This window comes from Rhinopithecus roxellana, chromosome 4 (genome assembly GCF_007565055.1).
Source record: "Rhinopithecus roxellana isolate Shanxi Qingling chromosome 4, ASM756505v1, whole genome shotgun sequence".
Taxonomy (NCBI): Eukaryota; Metazoa; Chordata; class Mammalia; order Primates; family Cercopithecidae; genus Rhinopithecus; species Rhinopithecus roxellana.
Genome location: NC_044552.1, coordinates 69,342,547 through 69,356,713, shown reverse-complemented (window position 1 = coordinate 69,356,713; position 14,167 = coordinate 69,342,547). Strand labels below are relative to the sequence as shown.

Here is a 14,167-nt window from a genome sequence, read left to right as displayed (position 1 = left end):
ACATAACAATTGTGGAAATAAAGGAGTCTACTGCTAACTGAATTGGACTTGAGAATACAACAGTATTTTTGCGTAAGAATTTTTTCTGTGACATAACTTTCAACTGAACCAAATCTAGTTCTAGAAAGGTCAGGAAAAAAAACTCAGCACTATGCCACCCTTAAAACATGAGCTATTGATCCCTCAACTTTCCTGTGAGAAATGTATGTGCTCCTAACTGGGAATACAGGCCTCCTTCTCAGCCATGCCCATGGAGCACTGGGGAAGTGCTAAGCTGTCTTAGACACAGATGTTCTCTTCCATATTCTAGAAACATTTCTTCTTCCATTTCTTTTTCACAGTCTCTATGTTTTTGGGTACCCCAGGGTTTCCTCAGAATTCTTCTTTCAGTGATTCTCAGCCTTGGCTGTGCATAGTAACCACCCAGAGAGCTTTAAGAAAGTACTGATGGAATACCCTGCGTCAGACTGATTAGGTAAGCGTCTCCGGGGCTGGGCCAGCATCGGTCCTTTCCCAGGTATGCTGTGTGGTGAGTGCTGCGGACCGCTGACCTTCACTCACTTCCTAGGCCAGTACTTCCCAGACCAGCAGCTTCAGTAGAACTAGAAATTATTGGAAATGCAAACTGTCAGGCTCCACCCCACAACTACTGAATCATAAGCCCTTCAAGTGATGCTGAGGCAGGCTGGTGCCCAGGGGACCTCATCCTGAACCCTAATGCCTCACAAACTCATTTTCCCACCAAAATACTGCCTGAGTCCAGATCTTATCCAATCGCCTATTCAGAACCTCCCTTAGGATGCCCAGTAGGAATCTCAAACTCCAAATGTTTAAAACCAAACTCTTGGTTCCCCTTCAAACACCTGTACCTCTGTCTTCTGTACAGAACCATCATTTACCCATTCCTTCGGCCAAACTCCTTCTGCCGCTACTCCCGCTATGTGCACATCCAAGCAGCGATCAACCCTCCGCGTGCCTACTGCAGGAGCCTCTGGTGTCTCTGCTCTCACCTTCCCCTACAGTATACTGTCCACTTAGCAGCCACAGTGAGCCTCCTGAAACCTAAACAGGATTATGCTATTCCCTGCCTTCCCAACCTTCCAGAGGGTTCACATCACACTTAAACTCCTAAATCAGTCAGGTGCGGTGGCTCATGCCTGTAATCCCAGCACTTTGGGAGGCCAAAGTGGGCAGATCACCTGAGGTCAGGAGTTCAAGACCAGCCTGGCCAACATGGCGAAACCCCGTCTCTACTAAAAATATAAAAATTAGCTGAGCGTGGTGGCACGTGCCTATAGTCCCAGCTACTTGGGAGGCTGAGGTAGGAGAATTGCTTGAACCTGGGAGGCAGAGGTTGCAATGAGTGGAGATTGTGCCACTGCACTCCAGCCTAGAAGACAGAGCGAGACTCCTTCTCAGAAAGAAATAATAAAAAAACCTCCTAAATCATCATCATAACCTACAAAGTCGTTAGCTCCTCTCTCATCTAACTGCCCATGCATTATGCTCCATTGCCCGTGACCACTATGCTCTGGCTGCACTGACTTCCTGGTGTTCGCCGCCCAGCACACTAAGCACAGTACTAACTCAGGGCCTTTGAGTTTGCTCCTTTCTCTGCCTGGATAGTCTTCCCTAGATGCTCACATGGCTTGCCCCTGCCCTTCCTTCACTTCTCTTGTTCAAGTATCAACTTCTGAGAGAGACACCTTCTCTAATTAGCCACTGCTATCTAAAGAAGTAACCTGATTTTTTTCCCCGACTACCTGACAATAAAGTATGTAGTTATTTATGTATCTACTGTCTTTCCCACTAGACTTTTTCTTTTTTTCTTTTTTTTAAGACGGAGTCTCGCTCTGTTTGTCGCCCAGGCTGGAGGGCAGTGGCGTGATGTTGGCTCACTACGAGCTCCGCCTCCTGGGTTCACGCCATTCTCCTGCCTCAGCCACCCCAGTAGCTGGGACTGCAGGCACACACAACCACACCCAGCTACTTTTTTTTTTTTTTTTTGTATTTTTAGTAGAGACAGGGTTTCACTGTGTTAGCCAGGATGGATGGTCCTGACCTCATGATCTGCCCGCCTCAGCCTCCCAAAGTGCTGGGATTACAGGCATGAGCTGCCACGCCCGGCCAAGACTTTAAGTTTCACGAGGACAGGACCCTTTGCAGTTTATGTTCAGTGCCTTTACCCCACTTACTACGCCTGCAGCATAATATACACTCAGTGCTTTGCTAAATTAATGACAGATAGAATGATAAAATAAGGAAGGAAAATGAACAATTAGGCTAGTTGGCTTTCCACAGGGTATCACCTGGTGTATCCAACACCCAAAGTGCAACATGCTACTTTTCTAAAACCAACAAATGAAGTAATATATTTGGCATGCTCAGCGAGGTCACGCTCTTGGCATTCAGCTTTATGCATTCAATGCAGTTTACAAGTACAAACTCCTATGTCACTTTCTGTTTGGAAGGGAGAATATCAACATTAACAATTCCTGGTTATATCATTTATAAACATGCAGATGTGGATTATGAAAGATTAATGCATTCTAGGATTGGTGAAGGCATTCCGTTTGTCTCATGCCGAAACCAATTCTACTCTTCATTAGTCAACGACAACCCACATCACCCTGTTATGGAAGAGAAATCAAAGGTGCAAGTGTGTGAATTGAGAATAAGGGATGAAACTGATTAGTAAGAGTCTTAACAGCTATAATCAATCAACACATCATAATAATCCTGGCCTCAGGGTTATCAGAAGACTGAGAAATAAACTTAACACTCTCTATAAAATGGTTTTGTTCCTTACACAATTGTTACTTATTCTCTTTTAGGAAACATGGTGATATACCAGAAGTTTGCGAAATCAACTTTAGGAGCATCTTGACTCATTTTACCACCATTTTCCAAAATGCACTCAAGTGATTTCTGAAATGCTTTACTGCTAGGCTAAAATTAGTTCATAAAAGCTTTTGTACCCCTCCATTCTGAATCTTCATTCTCAGTGAAGGGAGAAGGCAGCAGGTCAATGCCAACAGCATTTCCACAGAGGCAGCACACGCAGAGTCCAGACGCAATGACACGCAGCTGAGCACAGGTTCAGAGCAGGGACGGCCTACTCGGCTCAAGAGTGAAAACAAACAGAGAACGAGGTGTCTGAAGTGCTTCTCCAGCAAACAATGCAAAAAAGTAATGGAGAAGTGGGAGTGGAAACACATGAAAACACATGAGTCACTGCTGAGACTGCAGAGCAAGAAAAAGGCACATAATATTGCCTTGGTGACACAGGCTTTCTTGTATTTTCATACACACAAGAATAGAGAAAGGGAATGGAAACTGACAGGATAATTTAAACTGAGTTATCCAACTTTTTTTTTAATTAAGAGAGGGAGCAAAACTAAGTGGGAATTTGTATTTTGATAAATGTCTAATGTTTTCTTATTTCTGAACGTGGGAGAAAGAGGAGGGGGAAAAGGCTTCATTTGAGGTTTGTTGGAATGAAAGATTGAGAAGACCTGTGCTTTTGAAGAAAACAATACTCATTCCCCATCTATCAGAATACCTGACTTGGGGTCTGGAGTGACCTCTGAAGGAGAAGAGTAGCTCAGAACACTGGGGCAGTTCTTCAAACGCAAGGCCTTGGCCGCCAGACAGCAATGGGGCATGCCCTCTAGAAACAGCGCTGAGAATATTCATGACCCATGGACTTGCTGAGTTTCCATAACCAGGATCTTGGCCTGAATTTTAAAGCTGTTATCTTAAAGTGGGAGGTTCAGTATCACACTACCAATAACTAAGCCATACAGCGATGCAACCCCATCTCTCAAAGAGACAAAATATACAATTTGCTTTCTTAACTATTGCTAAGCAGCATTTGGAAGGAATGGAAGTAGTTTTGTGTAACACCCAAATATTTTACTTTGTCAGGGAAAAAATACTGGCTTAAGTTCTCTTTGGTTTGTAGAACCGCTGAATTGGTTTTCTGTGCTGCCACAGATTAAAAACATGGATATATCAATGGCATTTTGTGTTAATTTTTTTTTTTTCTCCTTGGCCTGCCAATAAGCAGCATGCACCTTCCTTGCAACAAGCTGTTGCAGGATTTCCACCTCCAGTGAAACCAAAAAGGAACATTTGATAGATATTTAAAAATAAGATTATTAGGTAAGGTGATTACGCAGACTTTCAGATAAAAAATTTCTGTCAGTACACAAAATGCCATTTTAGAGGGTCTACTGCTAATGTTATCATGAAAGGACACTGGCTAAGAATTATTTACATATAGAAGTAAACTCATGCTTTTTTACCCTGAGTTTCATTAAGGCCAAATTAAAAAGTAGAAAGTTTCTTTACTTAGGATGGGCTTGAGCCCTAAGAGATCTAGAACTCCAGGAGAAATGGGTTAAATGAAAGAGAGACACTGGTTTGCATCCTCCATTGTTCATCTGATAGGTATTAATCTTGACAAATTAGACCAGGAGCCATCATTTCCTCTCACTGGAATCCTTCCTGTTCACTCTGGCCTATGACTAACTCCTAACTGAGATTCATTTTTCTCTTTCCCATTATAGCATCCTTCCAGATTCTGCTTGTTTGAATGTCAAATTAAGCAAGAAAATTAGTTTTTTGACCAGAATATCTTCTTGTTTGGATCTGCAGCTATATCGGCTGGTAGAGAAATCTACTTAGCTCTCGCTTGCTGAAGGGTAGGACTGGGTGAGCACTCACACAGAAGAGCTCTAAATATACCCCAGTGCTGCCAAACAGTTCTTTTCCATATTTAATCCAATACGTGCCACCCTTTCTAGAACTCATGCTTTTTGTGTCTGAGATTTTCCTGAGGGGCACAGATTCATCATGGCTGGTTGGTACGCTGGATGCATCTCTCGCCCTCTAGGAATGGCCACGAGAAAGCTGCAGAGAATCAGGTTCCACTAAAAAGGAACTGGTGCTTGGTGGTGTAGGAGGATGAGCTCTGACCAAGCAATTTCTTCAGGCTCATCACATCTGTGATCCTTTTCAAAGGACAGAGACTGAAGTTATTCGCTGGGTATGAGTTGACATTAGCAGAAGGGTGCGGGGCACCACATGCTGTGCACTGTGGAGGGGCTCCTGGAGGTGGCTACCCTAGGTGGGAGGCACATGTGCAGAGGTGATCACTGGAGTGGGGTGAAGCGCAGCTGGCTGGAGAGGGAGAAGGGGAGGGGAGGTATCAGTAGAAAAAGATGGGAGCAGTGAAGGCAGCTCCTAGAAGGTGAGTGAGATTCCTCGGGCCTCCTGGCTTCACAGTCTCAGCTCTGAAGCCGCCCTGACCCATCCCTCACACCCACCCAACCAGCGGGTAGTTTGTCGAGAGGCCAGGCGGCAGGTGAGTGGCTGGCTCCAAACAACGAAGCACGGAATGTAAAAAGACAAGGGGTTCCACTTTCATATTTGATGCAACTCTATTTTGTTTCTGTCTGTGATAGCTAGGATGATGTTGCCTTTGATTAGTCTTACCTAGTACGAGGCAAGAAGAACAACAGTCATGAAAACAAATAGCTCCTTATTATCTGCTAGCGTGAAGACCTAATTTTGTATTTTTGACCCTAATCTATTATGATCAGTGGCCTTCTGCTGCCAGATCAAAGTGAGTTAACTCTACTTACACTGGACTTGGTACAAATACCAAATGCCTAATGCCAAAAAAAGAATGGGGAAAAGTCTATTCAGGAATTTTCAGTTACTATTCTTAGATCTTCATTAAAAAAACAGATGAGCTTAGTTGTATAAACAAAAGTGTCAGCCAGGCTATGAACAGTTAACACCTGCCTGTCCATTCCTCACCCCATGGTAAGCTCCCTCTTGTCAATATTTAAACGCTGCCGCTGCTCACAGGACATGGAGGAAAAGCTGACAAAAGCCTCTGGCCAATAAAATAAAAAATTGTAAAGTTTGGCTTATTTACATTTTTGCTTTGTTAGTAAACCAGAATGGCTGGCTCTGGAGGGAAGACAAGTGAAATTAACATCTGCAGAATCTTCTGGCAACAGCGGTGCATTCAGAGGCTGTGCTGAGTCAGCTTCCACCATGCATTAGGGGCAATCAGGCCCAGCCTAAGACCCATGACCTGTTCAATACACATCCAAAACCTGGCAGCCCTCCGTACGCCAAAGTGAAAAACGCTAGGATGTAACCCAAGAAGCAGCGTAAGTGCAACGTGATGGGATCATTTACTAGAATATCAGCATTACGTCTGATATCGTACATTTCAGAATTAACTGTACCTGACATTACATCTGCTTAATTTAAATGTATAGTATATGAATACACACTGCCAATTACAAAGATGGAGCTATTTCATTTCTGTCTCTAAATATAAATACATCAGTAAGAAGAGGAGAGAGAATGTAAAAAACAAGAAAATTTGTAATGGCACTGGAGGGAGAGTATAGTGTTTGTGTTTCTGTTCTCAAACGCTTGTTTAGAGTCAACAAGCAGGCCTGAATTCTTACCTTCTAACTATAGAGAGCTGCAATGCTGGAGCCCAGGAATGTGCAAACAAAGGGAGAGAATTCATGTGGCTACTTAACATAAAAAATCTCCATCCTGCTTCTCCAAAGAATGCAGGAGGAAAAGCCCCGCTGAGTTAGGGATGTGGTGGGGCAGTGTTGTACCAGTGTATCATAGTAGTGGTTCCCATGACACTCACAATGTTTGTGAGGCAGCAAGACAGGAGGGCAAATCTGCAGTGAGTGGAGGAAGAGTTTAACAGGCAAGAAACAGAATCAGCCACTTGGGATGCTTTACTGGGCTTCGTTTATCTACCTCTGTGATACTTCTCATTAGCTGTCAATTACATTTACCAGGGTAGAGATGGAGAAAAATGATTGGTCTTTTTCAACAAATCCTAGGAAAGCAACATCAGGAAGAATCCCCTGCAACATTTGGCTTTACTTCATCCCAGCTATCAGCTACATAACAGCTGCACATTTTACAGTGACTTGTTGGAGAGACAATGATTGAAAGAGCCAGTCTGTGAGATATGGAAAGGAGGTGGTGAGATATAGCAGGAGGCAACAGGAGAGAAGAGAGCCAAACATAAGAGGGTGCTGGGAATAAGAGGAAGGGACAGGAAGAAAACAAAAGACTATATATAGAAAAATAAAGGGAAATTCCTAACAGATAGCTTGACGGTTTGAGTATCATGCCTGGGAAAACATGTCATCTCTACACGGCATGCATGCTTCACTGGCAGACTCAGAACCAAAAAAAGGTGGACTGCATATGAGCTTGGGATCTGATGTACAGATCCACACCATTTAAATATAAGGAGTAGAGATGGAAAAAGGAGGAGGGAGATGGGCCTCATTATTCTCTAAAGGAAGGTGTATTTGCATTTAGGTAAAAGTAAATATAAAACAAAAAGCAAAGACAAACTTTATGATCATCTCCAAAATGTGGTTTTATTACCTATGACCAAGTTCACACAAATATATAACATAATGCAAGTTGGATAACTCGATATATTTAATACTTCTCAGAGAATAAGGATATGAATCTTAGGGAAATGATTTAAAAAAATTAAAAAGGACAGCGTGCCTAGGTGGAGGGAAATGGAAACAGAAGACAATCTTTTTTTCCCCAACAAAAACCTGTCATGAGCGTTGAGTAAATTCCATTAAAATAGCTGCATATAAAATGTTTGATGAAGCTATCGAAAACTGACATTTGAGTGCCCCTAGGCTTAGCTGTGGGAACAGAGAGAAGAGAAATGGGTATTACCTGGACTGAAGCCATGGACTACTCCCCCAAGGTCTAGGACAAGGTTACTGAGGGTAACCTGGCTCCTCTGTATGAATGAGAAAATGGTGCCCCTTCCCACAAGAGGGCAGGTAGATGTGAACTCCCATTCACCACTGAGACCCTGTACAATGAGCAACCTGTTGAAGTGTGTACAGCAGCCCTGGCGGGGACCACTGGGCGGGAAGTGCTGCTCAGTTAGCTGATGTGGCCTCCGCACAGGCAGAAAGAGGGAAAATAATCCAGGATTTTATACTGCATCTCATGTTAACTATTCTGTGTGGCAGGAGGCAGTCTAGCATAAATCAGTTTGCCTATGATTTGACTGAAGCAGGGGGTAAGTGTCCAGCTAAAATTTTCATGTGCAGAGACAACAGTAGAAATTCTGTTAATCTCTGGGGTACAGTTACTTCTACCTCTTGTTTTCTGGTCTTCCTCTTAACCTTTTCAGGCTCAACACCCAAGAAGAGGAACGTGGACCTTTTTTTTTTTTTGCCCAGAAGAAAACTGAGTTCAACTTTGTGAAAATATATTTTGCTTTCACAGCTGGCCCTAGCAGTCCTACTGAACTACCTCAGCAAGCATACCAAGTCATCACTGGGAACAACATACATGTCTTCTGAATTGCACAAAAACAACACTGGATTAAGAACCAGAAGACCTGCTGCCTAAATCAACTGTACAGCTCTGGACAGTAATTGTCACAGACAGTCTCAGTTTGAGTAATATCCATAATAGTGAAGATAACATCGCAAGAACCAACAAGCACCGAGTGCTCAGCCTGTACCTGTCTCATGTGCAGTGACACATTTAATCTTTGCATTTCCCCTGTGAGGAAATCTTTACAGATGCAGAAGCTGAGGCACAGAAAGGCTTAGAAGCTTCTTCAAGTTGTGTGGCTAGTATCACATCATTATGAAAGTCCATCCAGTACAAACGTTTGTACTTCCACTTGGAAGACAGGTGAACAAATGCCAAAACTGCTTATCAGATTTTCTAAGAGGTTACTCTATGGAGAATACACTAAGAAATGTTCTCTTTGTCATATTTATATAATCTGATCCCATGTAGCTTCACATTTAGTAGACAGTTAAGAATTACTTGAAGAATATCCCACCAAAAAAAAGGTGGAGCTTTTGCTGCCTAATTTCTTCCCGATACTAAATGTCATTGAATAGATTTACCAAGCACCATATGGATGTCGGCTACAGAGGAGCTGATTTGTAATAGTACAGTGAAGCAACATGGTGGTTAGGGTTTCTGACACAAGTTTAAAAAACAAACTATATACTTTAAATGCATATCCAAGGAAGTGGAAAGCTTTCTAGGAGTTAGGGAGAAATGGTAGTGAGGTCCTTGTGCTCTCTGCCCGCACACATCTGCAGTCACTGTGAAGAATGGGCGTCCTTTGTGATGGTGTATAACCCACTCACCAGCTTTTACTCTGTGCAAACCAACTAAACCACAGACTCTGATGCCAGCTGAATTTGCTGAGCTACCTCCTCTGTAAAATACTATATAATGTAACACCTGACACGCAGGATCACATGCCCAAAGCAAGGTTTTCTGTTGGGTTTTATGTTCTGTATTGCATCAAAATCCAACAATGAAAGTACAAGTTTAGAAATCCCCATTTGAAATGAGAGACGTGGAAAATCTTCAGATGGCTAACTATTCATGTCAGGAATTTAAGATTTAAAACCACTGTATCTTTATACCTCAAGAAAGTTTTCATTTAGGTTTTTAGAAAAAGTCCTTTTGACTCAATTTAGAATCAAAGAGTGAGCTCTTTGAGTAATGCAATATTTTACATATAACTTTCCAACATTTAGGTAGGTGACATCTCACAAACCATGTCAACACCAAAAACTGTGTTAAAAATTCTAGACTATAGCGTATTCATAGCATTAAAAAGTGAAAAGCAGCAGATAAGTCCAGGTTATTACAAACACTGTGAGGACAAACAAACATTTTTGAAAGAAAGATAACATCGAAATGCTTTAATCAAAATGTACTGAGTGTATACCTATATCAAATTACAGATGAATCTTAGAAACACAACGTTTAGTTAAAAAAAGCAAATTTTAGCACACACTATGAGTGGGGTGACCATATTATCTGATTTGCCCAAGACCTTCTGGTTTACGGCGCTGTCCTACTGTAATTGTTAATAGTAGCCCTTTGCATGCCCAAAAGTGTCTCAACTTGGATGATAAATTATAGTCATTCCAAATATAATATATTTCTGTAAAGCTAAAAACTTAATAAAATATATGTATCTATGAATGTTTATAATAAAATTCTTAGAAAAAAACCCAAAAACCCAAAAACCAAAAGAACAATATTTTAAAAAGATTCAAAGGATATTTGAAGTGAGGGAGAGGTATAGAGCTTGAGATAAGGAAGAAATATACAGGTAGACACAATGGCATTATGATACTCTAATTCTTAAACCAGATGGTGAATTCATGAATGTTTATTTGATAGATAATGTTTCAAATTGGCGTGCTATATATGTTATTTTATTTAGAGATATATATGTGTAATATTCTAAACATTCCACAATACACTTTTTTTTTTTAATATAAAAGAGGTGAAATGTTAAAAAGCACAAACTAATGCCCACGATTTTGGAAGGATAGAACACATTATCTGGTTTGGTGATAAAGGAAAGCTAGTTGCGTGATAGATTTGAATGGATGAAGTTTGATATAAGAAAGCTGGATGAGGATGAAGTAACTGACAAATAAATAACCAAATAAATAAATAGCCTTGAGAACATAATAAAGGGAGCAGAAGATAGAGGTGATGCAAGACAAGTGAAATAACATGGAGTTAACCAGAACATGGCCTCCTTGTGTCAAAGAGAAGGCACGAGTTTGTATCAGTAAGAATGCCTCGACCATGCTCAAGAAACAACCACTGCCTGGATGTGATCAGACACTGGTAAGTATAGATTGTGGAAATGTTTTAGAAAGTAAATGCTGTGGCAAGTATTAAATAGAACCACAAAAATATAAGGCCGATCCTCACCAACAATCTCACTTTGGTGGCACTCATCAACAGAAGATCTGATGTAACAGAATCATTACAAAACATATGCTAAGAGGATAAATAATATCCTGTTTCTGGCATAAGTTAAAGTAAATATGCAAATTGAAAATAACAACGTAATTGGTCATTTTATTAAAGGGGTAGTTATAATCACCTGTTGAATTTCTTCAGGAACTGGGACTCTCGTATGCCTTGGTGAGAATTCGGTTATACTCTTAATACGTGGCCACTAGGTTTTTAAATAGTAAAGTAATGAAATGTGAGTTGCTGTTGATGAACATGAGATCTCTCTTTATCACAAAGTAAAACAATAATTACTAGGAAAGTAAATACCTGGGATACTTGCAGGAGAGATTGGGCCAGATCGAGACTGGTTGCTTCCTACAGGAGAGCCAACAGGAGAGGGAGATGGGCCCCCCGGGATGCTGGAGAGATGAGGCGACGCATGTGGGGAGAAAGGCGACTGCGCCGGGTTGCTCTGATCCCCTTGGCTGCTCGTGGACCCGGATGCACTGACTGCTGAGCTCAAAGTTGCTTCCGTTCCCGTGGGGAGGTCATCAATGGAGCCAGACAGATCCTAAGAAAGGAAAAGATGTATTTATAGAGTGACATGTTTGGATGAATATCTCATCAAAAGACGACTTGATAATGATAATGATGTCCCCTTCAGAGATGAAAGTTTTCTGGGTAACAACCCAAAATTCAAAGCATGGCCACTTTTTATTAGATTTTAATGAGGTCGTTTGTAAGTTGAACCAATAAGATCTTGCCTCTCTCCTAAAAAATGAGTACAGTTGTACTTCTCTTTGATAAAACCATCCTCATACAAGTTGCCCTTCAGCTGTCAGCACCGAGTCCATTAGACCTGTTCAAAGTGCCACACAAGACACACAGCACTCTGCCTGGTGACTTACCATAGGAATGGAATGCCTGGTTCTTAAATGATTACATCATAAAGTAAAAAACTACAGGCTTTGAGTCTTTTCTTTTCAGAACTTGACATTGGTGGACTATGTGAATTTCAAACTAGGATATGCTAATGTAATAGCAGTCACAATTTTAACCAAACTTTGTGATGAGAAATACATACACAGACACAGACACAGACACAGACACACACACACACACACACACACACACACACACACACACACACACACACATATATAGTGATGAAGTCTCACTCTTGTTGCCCAGGCTGGAGTGCAGTGGTGTGATCTTGGCTCACTGCAACCTCCACCTCCTGGGTTCAAGCGATTCTCCTGCCTCAGCCTCCTGTGTAGCTGGAATTACAGGCGCCTGCCACCACGCCCGGCTAATTTTTGTATTTTTAGTAGAGATGGGGTTTCATCATGTTGGCCAGGCTGGTCTCGAACTCCTGACCTCAGGCAATCTGCCTGCCATGGCCTCCCAAAGTGCTGGGATTACTGGCATGAGCCACTGTGCCTGGCTGAGAAATTCTTACAATAAAGTGGCATTAAAAGAAGATAATAATGTGTGTATTTATACATGGTATTGTGAAAATAAATCTCTTAGAAGTTTTGTTGGCAGAAATGGGTCCTAATGTTATACCTTACTTTTTAATACCAATTTTACACTGTCATTGCCATCTACATTTTATCGCCGTACTCTCTGAGGCAGTGATTAAAATCTCCATTGATACAGGTACAAAAAAAATGGAAGCTCAGAGAGTCCAAATTACTGTTGAAGGTTACGTTACTGAGGACGGTCTGCAGGTGCTAAAGACGAAAAGGGGAAGACGAGAGAGGAGGAAGAAGAAACTGTCTTCAGCTCCGTCAGCAGAAGGGGACGCGGACAAAGCCTTTACTTCAGCCTGCATCACTGGTCTGCCCCGCCTCCCCGGTTCCCATGGAGGTCCCATCAGCAGGTGCTCAGTGCATCCCCACTGCAATAACTGGACTCCCAGATCACCGACCGAGCGAGGTGCCAGCGAGTTCTCAGGGCTAGTTACAGCATAAAAGATACTTGTCCTGATAATTGAAGACTACGTACTATAGAATGGAATCACAAATATCTGGTTATGCTACTGTTTCCAAGGCATATTCAATCCTAATAGATCTCCACCCTCTACATTTTATCAATGTTAAATTTTACCTCACTGCTTACAACTGGGACTTCTGAGAATAGGGCTTTAGAATCTGGTAGAGGAAGATGCTAAGATTCTAAGAGTAAACCTACACCAGCAGGTACGAAAAAAAGCAAGGGAAAGCAGAGCTGGTTAGAGCTCTTCAGGGCACCCTGAAACGTCACGAAGCAAACTCAGGATTAGGATCTTAGTACCCTGGACAGTTTAGTTTATCTGTTGATCATCTGTCATAGCATATAATAAACTTCTCTTTAAAAACCATATTCTAAAGTATAGCTGACAGAACCTAATCAAAAAGAGAAATGCTACAGAAAAACAAAGTATCTTCTGCTAAGAAGAAAAACATCTTTCTAAGTAAAACAGAAAACGTCTTCATTCCACAAAATCTTCAATGTCCAATGACTGCTTATGGGAAACAACAGAACAGGAACAGAGCAGACTGAAAATAGCTCCCCTAGAAAGAGTTCATCAAATCTCCAAAAGGGAAACCTGGTGTGGTGGAGCAGCCTGTGGTCCCAGCTACTCGGGAGGCTGAGGCAGGAGTGCTTGAGCCCAGGAGTTCAAGGCTACAGTGAGTGACAAGGGCACCTGTGAGGAGCCACTGCGCTCCAGCCTAGGTGACACAGTGAGACCCAGTCTCAGAAAAAATCCAAAATAAAATTAAGTAAATTCCATCTGATTGTTAGAATTCAAAGGTATATAAACATTTATGCTAATCCTTATGATTAGCAGAAATGTAAGGGCATGTGAGATGCACGATTCTGTACATATTTAGCTGGTGAAACTTTGTATTTAACTTGATTACTGGGCTCAACAACAGAAGTTTTGACAGAGACCATGGGAGCTGCAAAGTTGAAAATATTGACTCTCTGGCCCTTAAAGGAAAAAGCTTGCTGACCCCTGATTTAAAGAACCATGTGTACTCACACCGTCTCTATTGCCTTTGCCTATTCCTTGGGGAAAAAACAGGAATTAGGACAGGCCTCAGCTGAACCACACAGTAACTTTACTGTTACAAGCTGTCATGGCTGGTACAAGCTTTAACAGGAACAGGAACTTACTCCATTATTACATCCCTCAGAAAAATACTGAGTGACAACTCCATATAATCTTACTCTTTTTGAAGGGATCATGAAAACCCAGGATGGGTGATGGTGTCCATGTCCAGGCCCTGACAGTGCCCATCACACGTTATGACTAATAATCAAGGGGTAGTCAGACAAC

At 41.8% G+C, this 14,167-nt stretch overlaps 1 protein-coding gene across 7 annotated transcripts in view; it reads right to left on the bottom strand.

Annotated features, from left to right (window-relative positions):
- The window catches only part of ARID1B (AT-rich interaction domain 1B), a 445,370-nt gene that overhangs the window by 117,388 nt on the left and 313,815 nt on the right, over window positions 1-14,167 (bottom strand). For all 7 annotated transcript variants that reach the window (XM_030928075.1, XM_030928069.1, XM_030928073.1 and 4 more), the window contains one exon: window positions 11,170-11,413. In XM_030928075.1, the coding sequence (XP_030783935.1) occupies window positions 11,170-11,413 (244 nt within the window). The remainder of the gene's footprint in view (window positions 1-11,169; window positions 11,414-14,167) is intronic.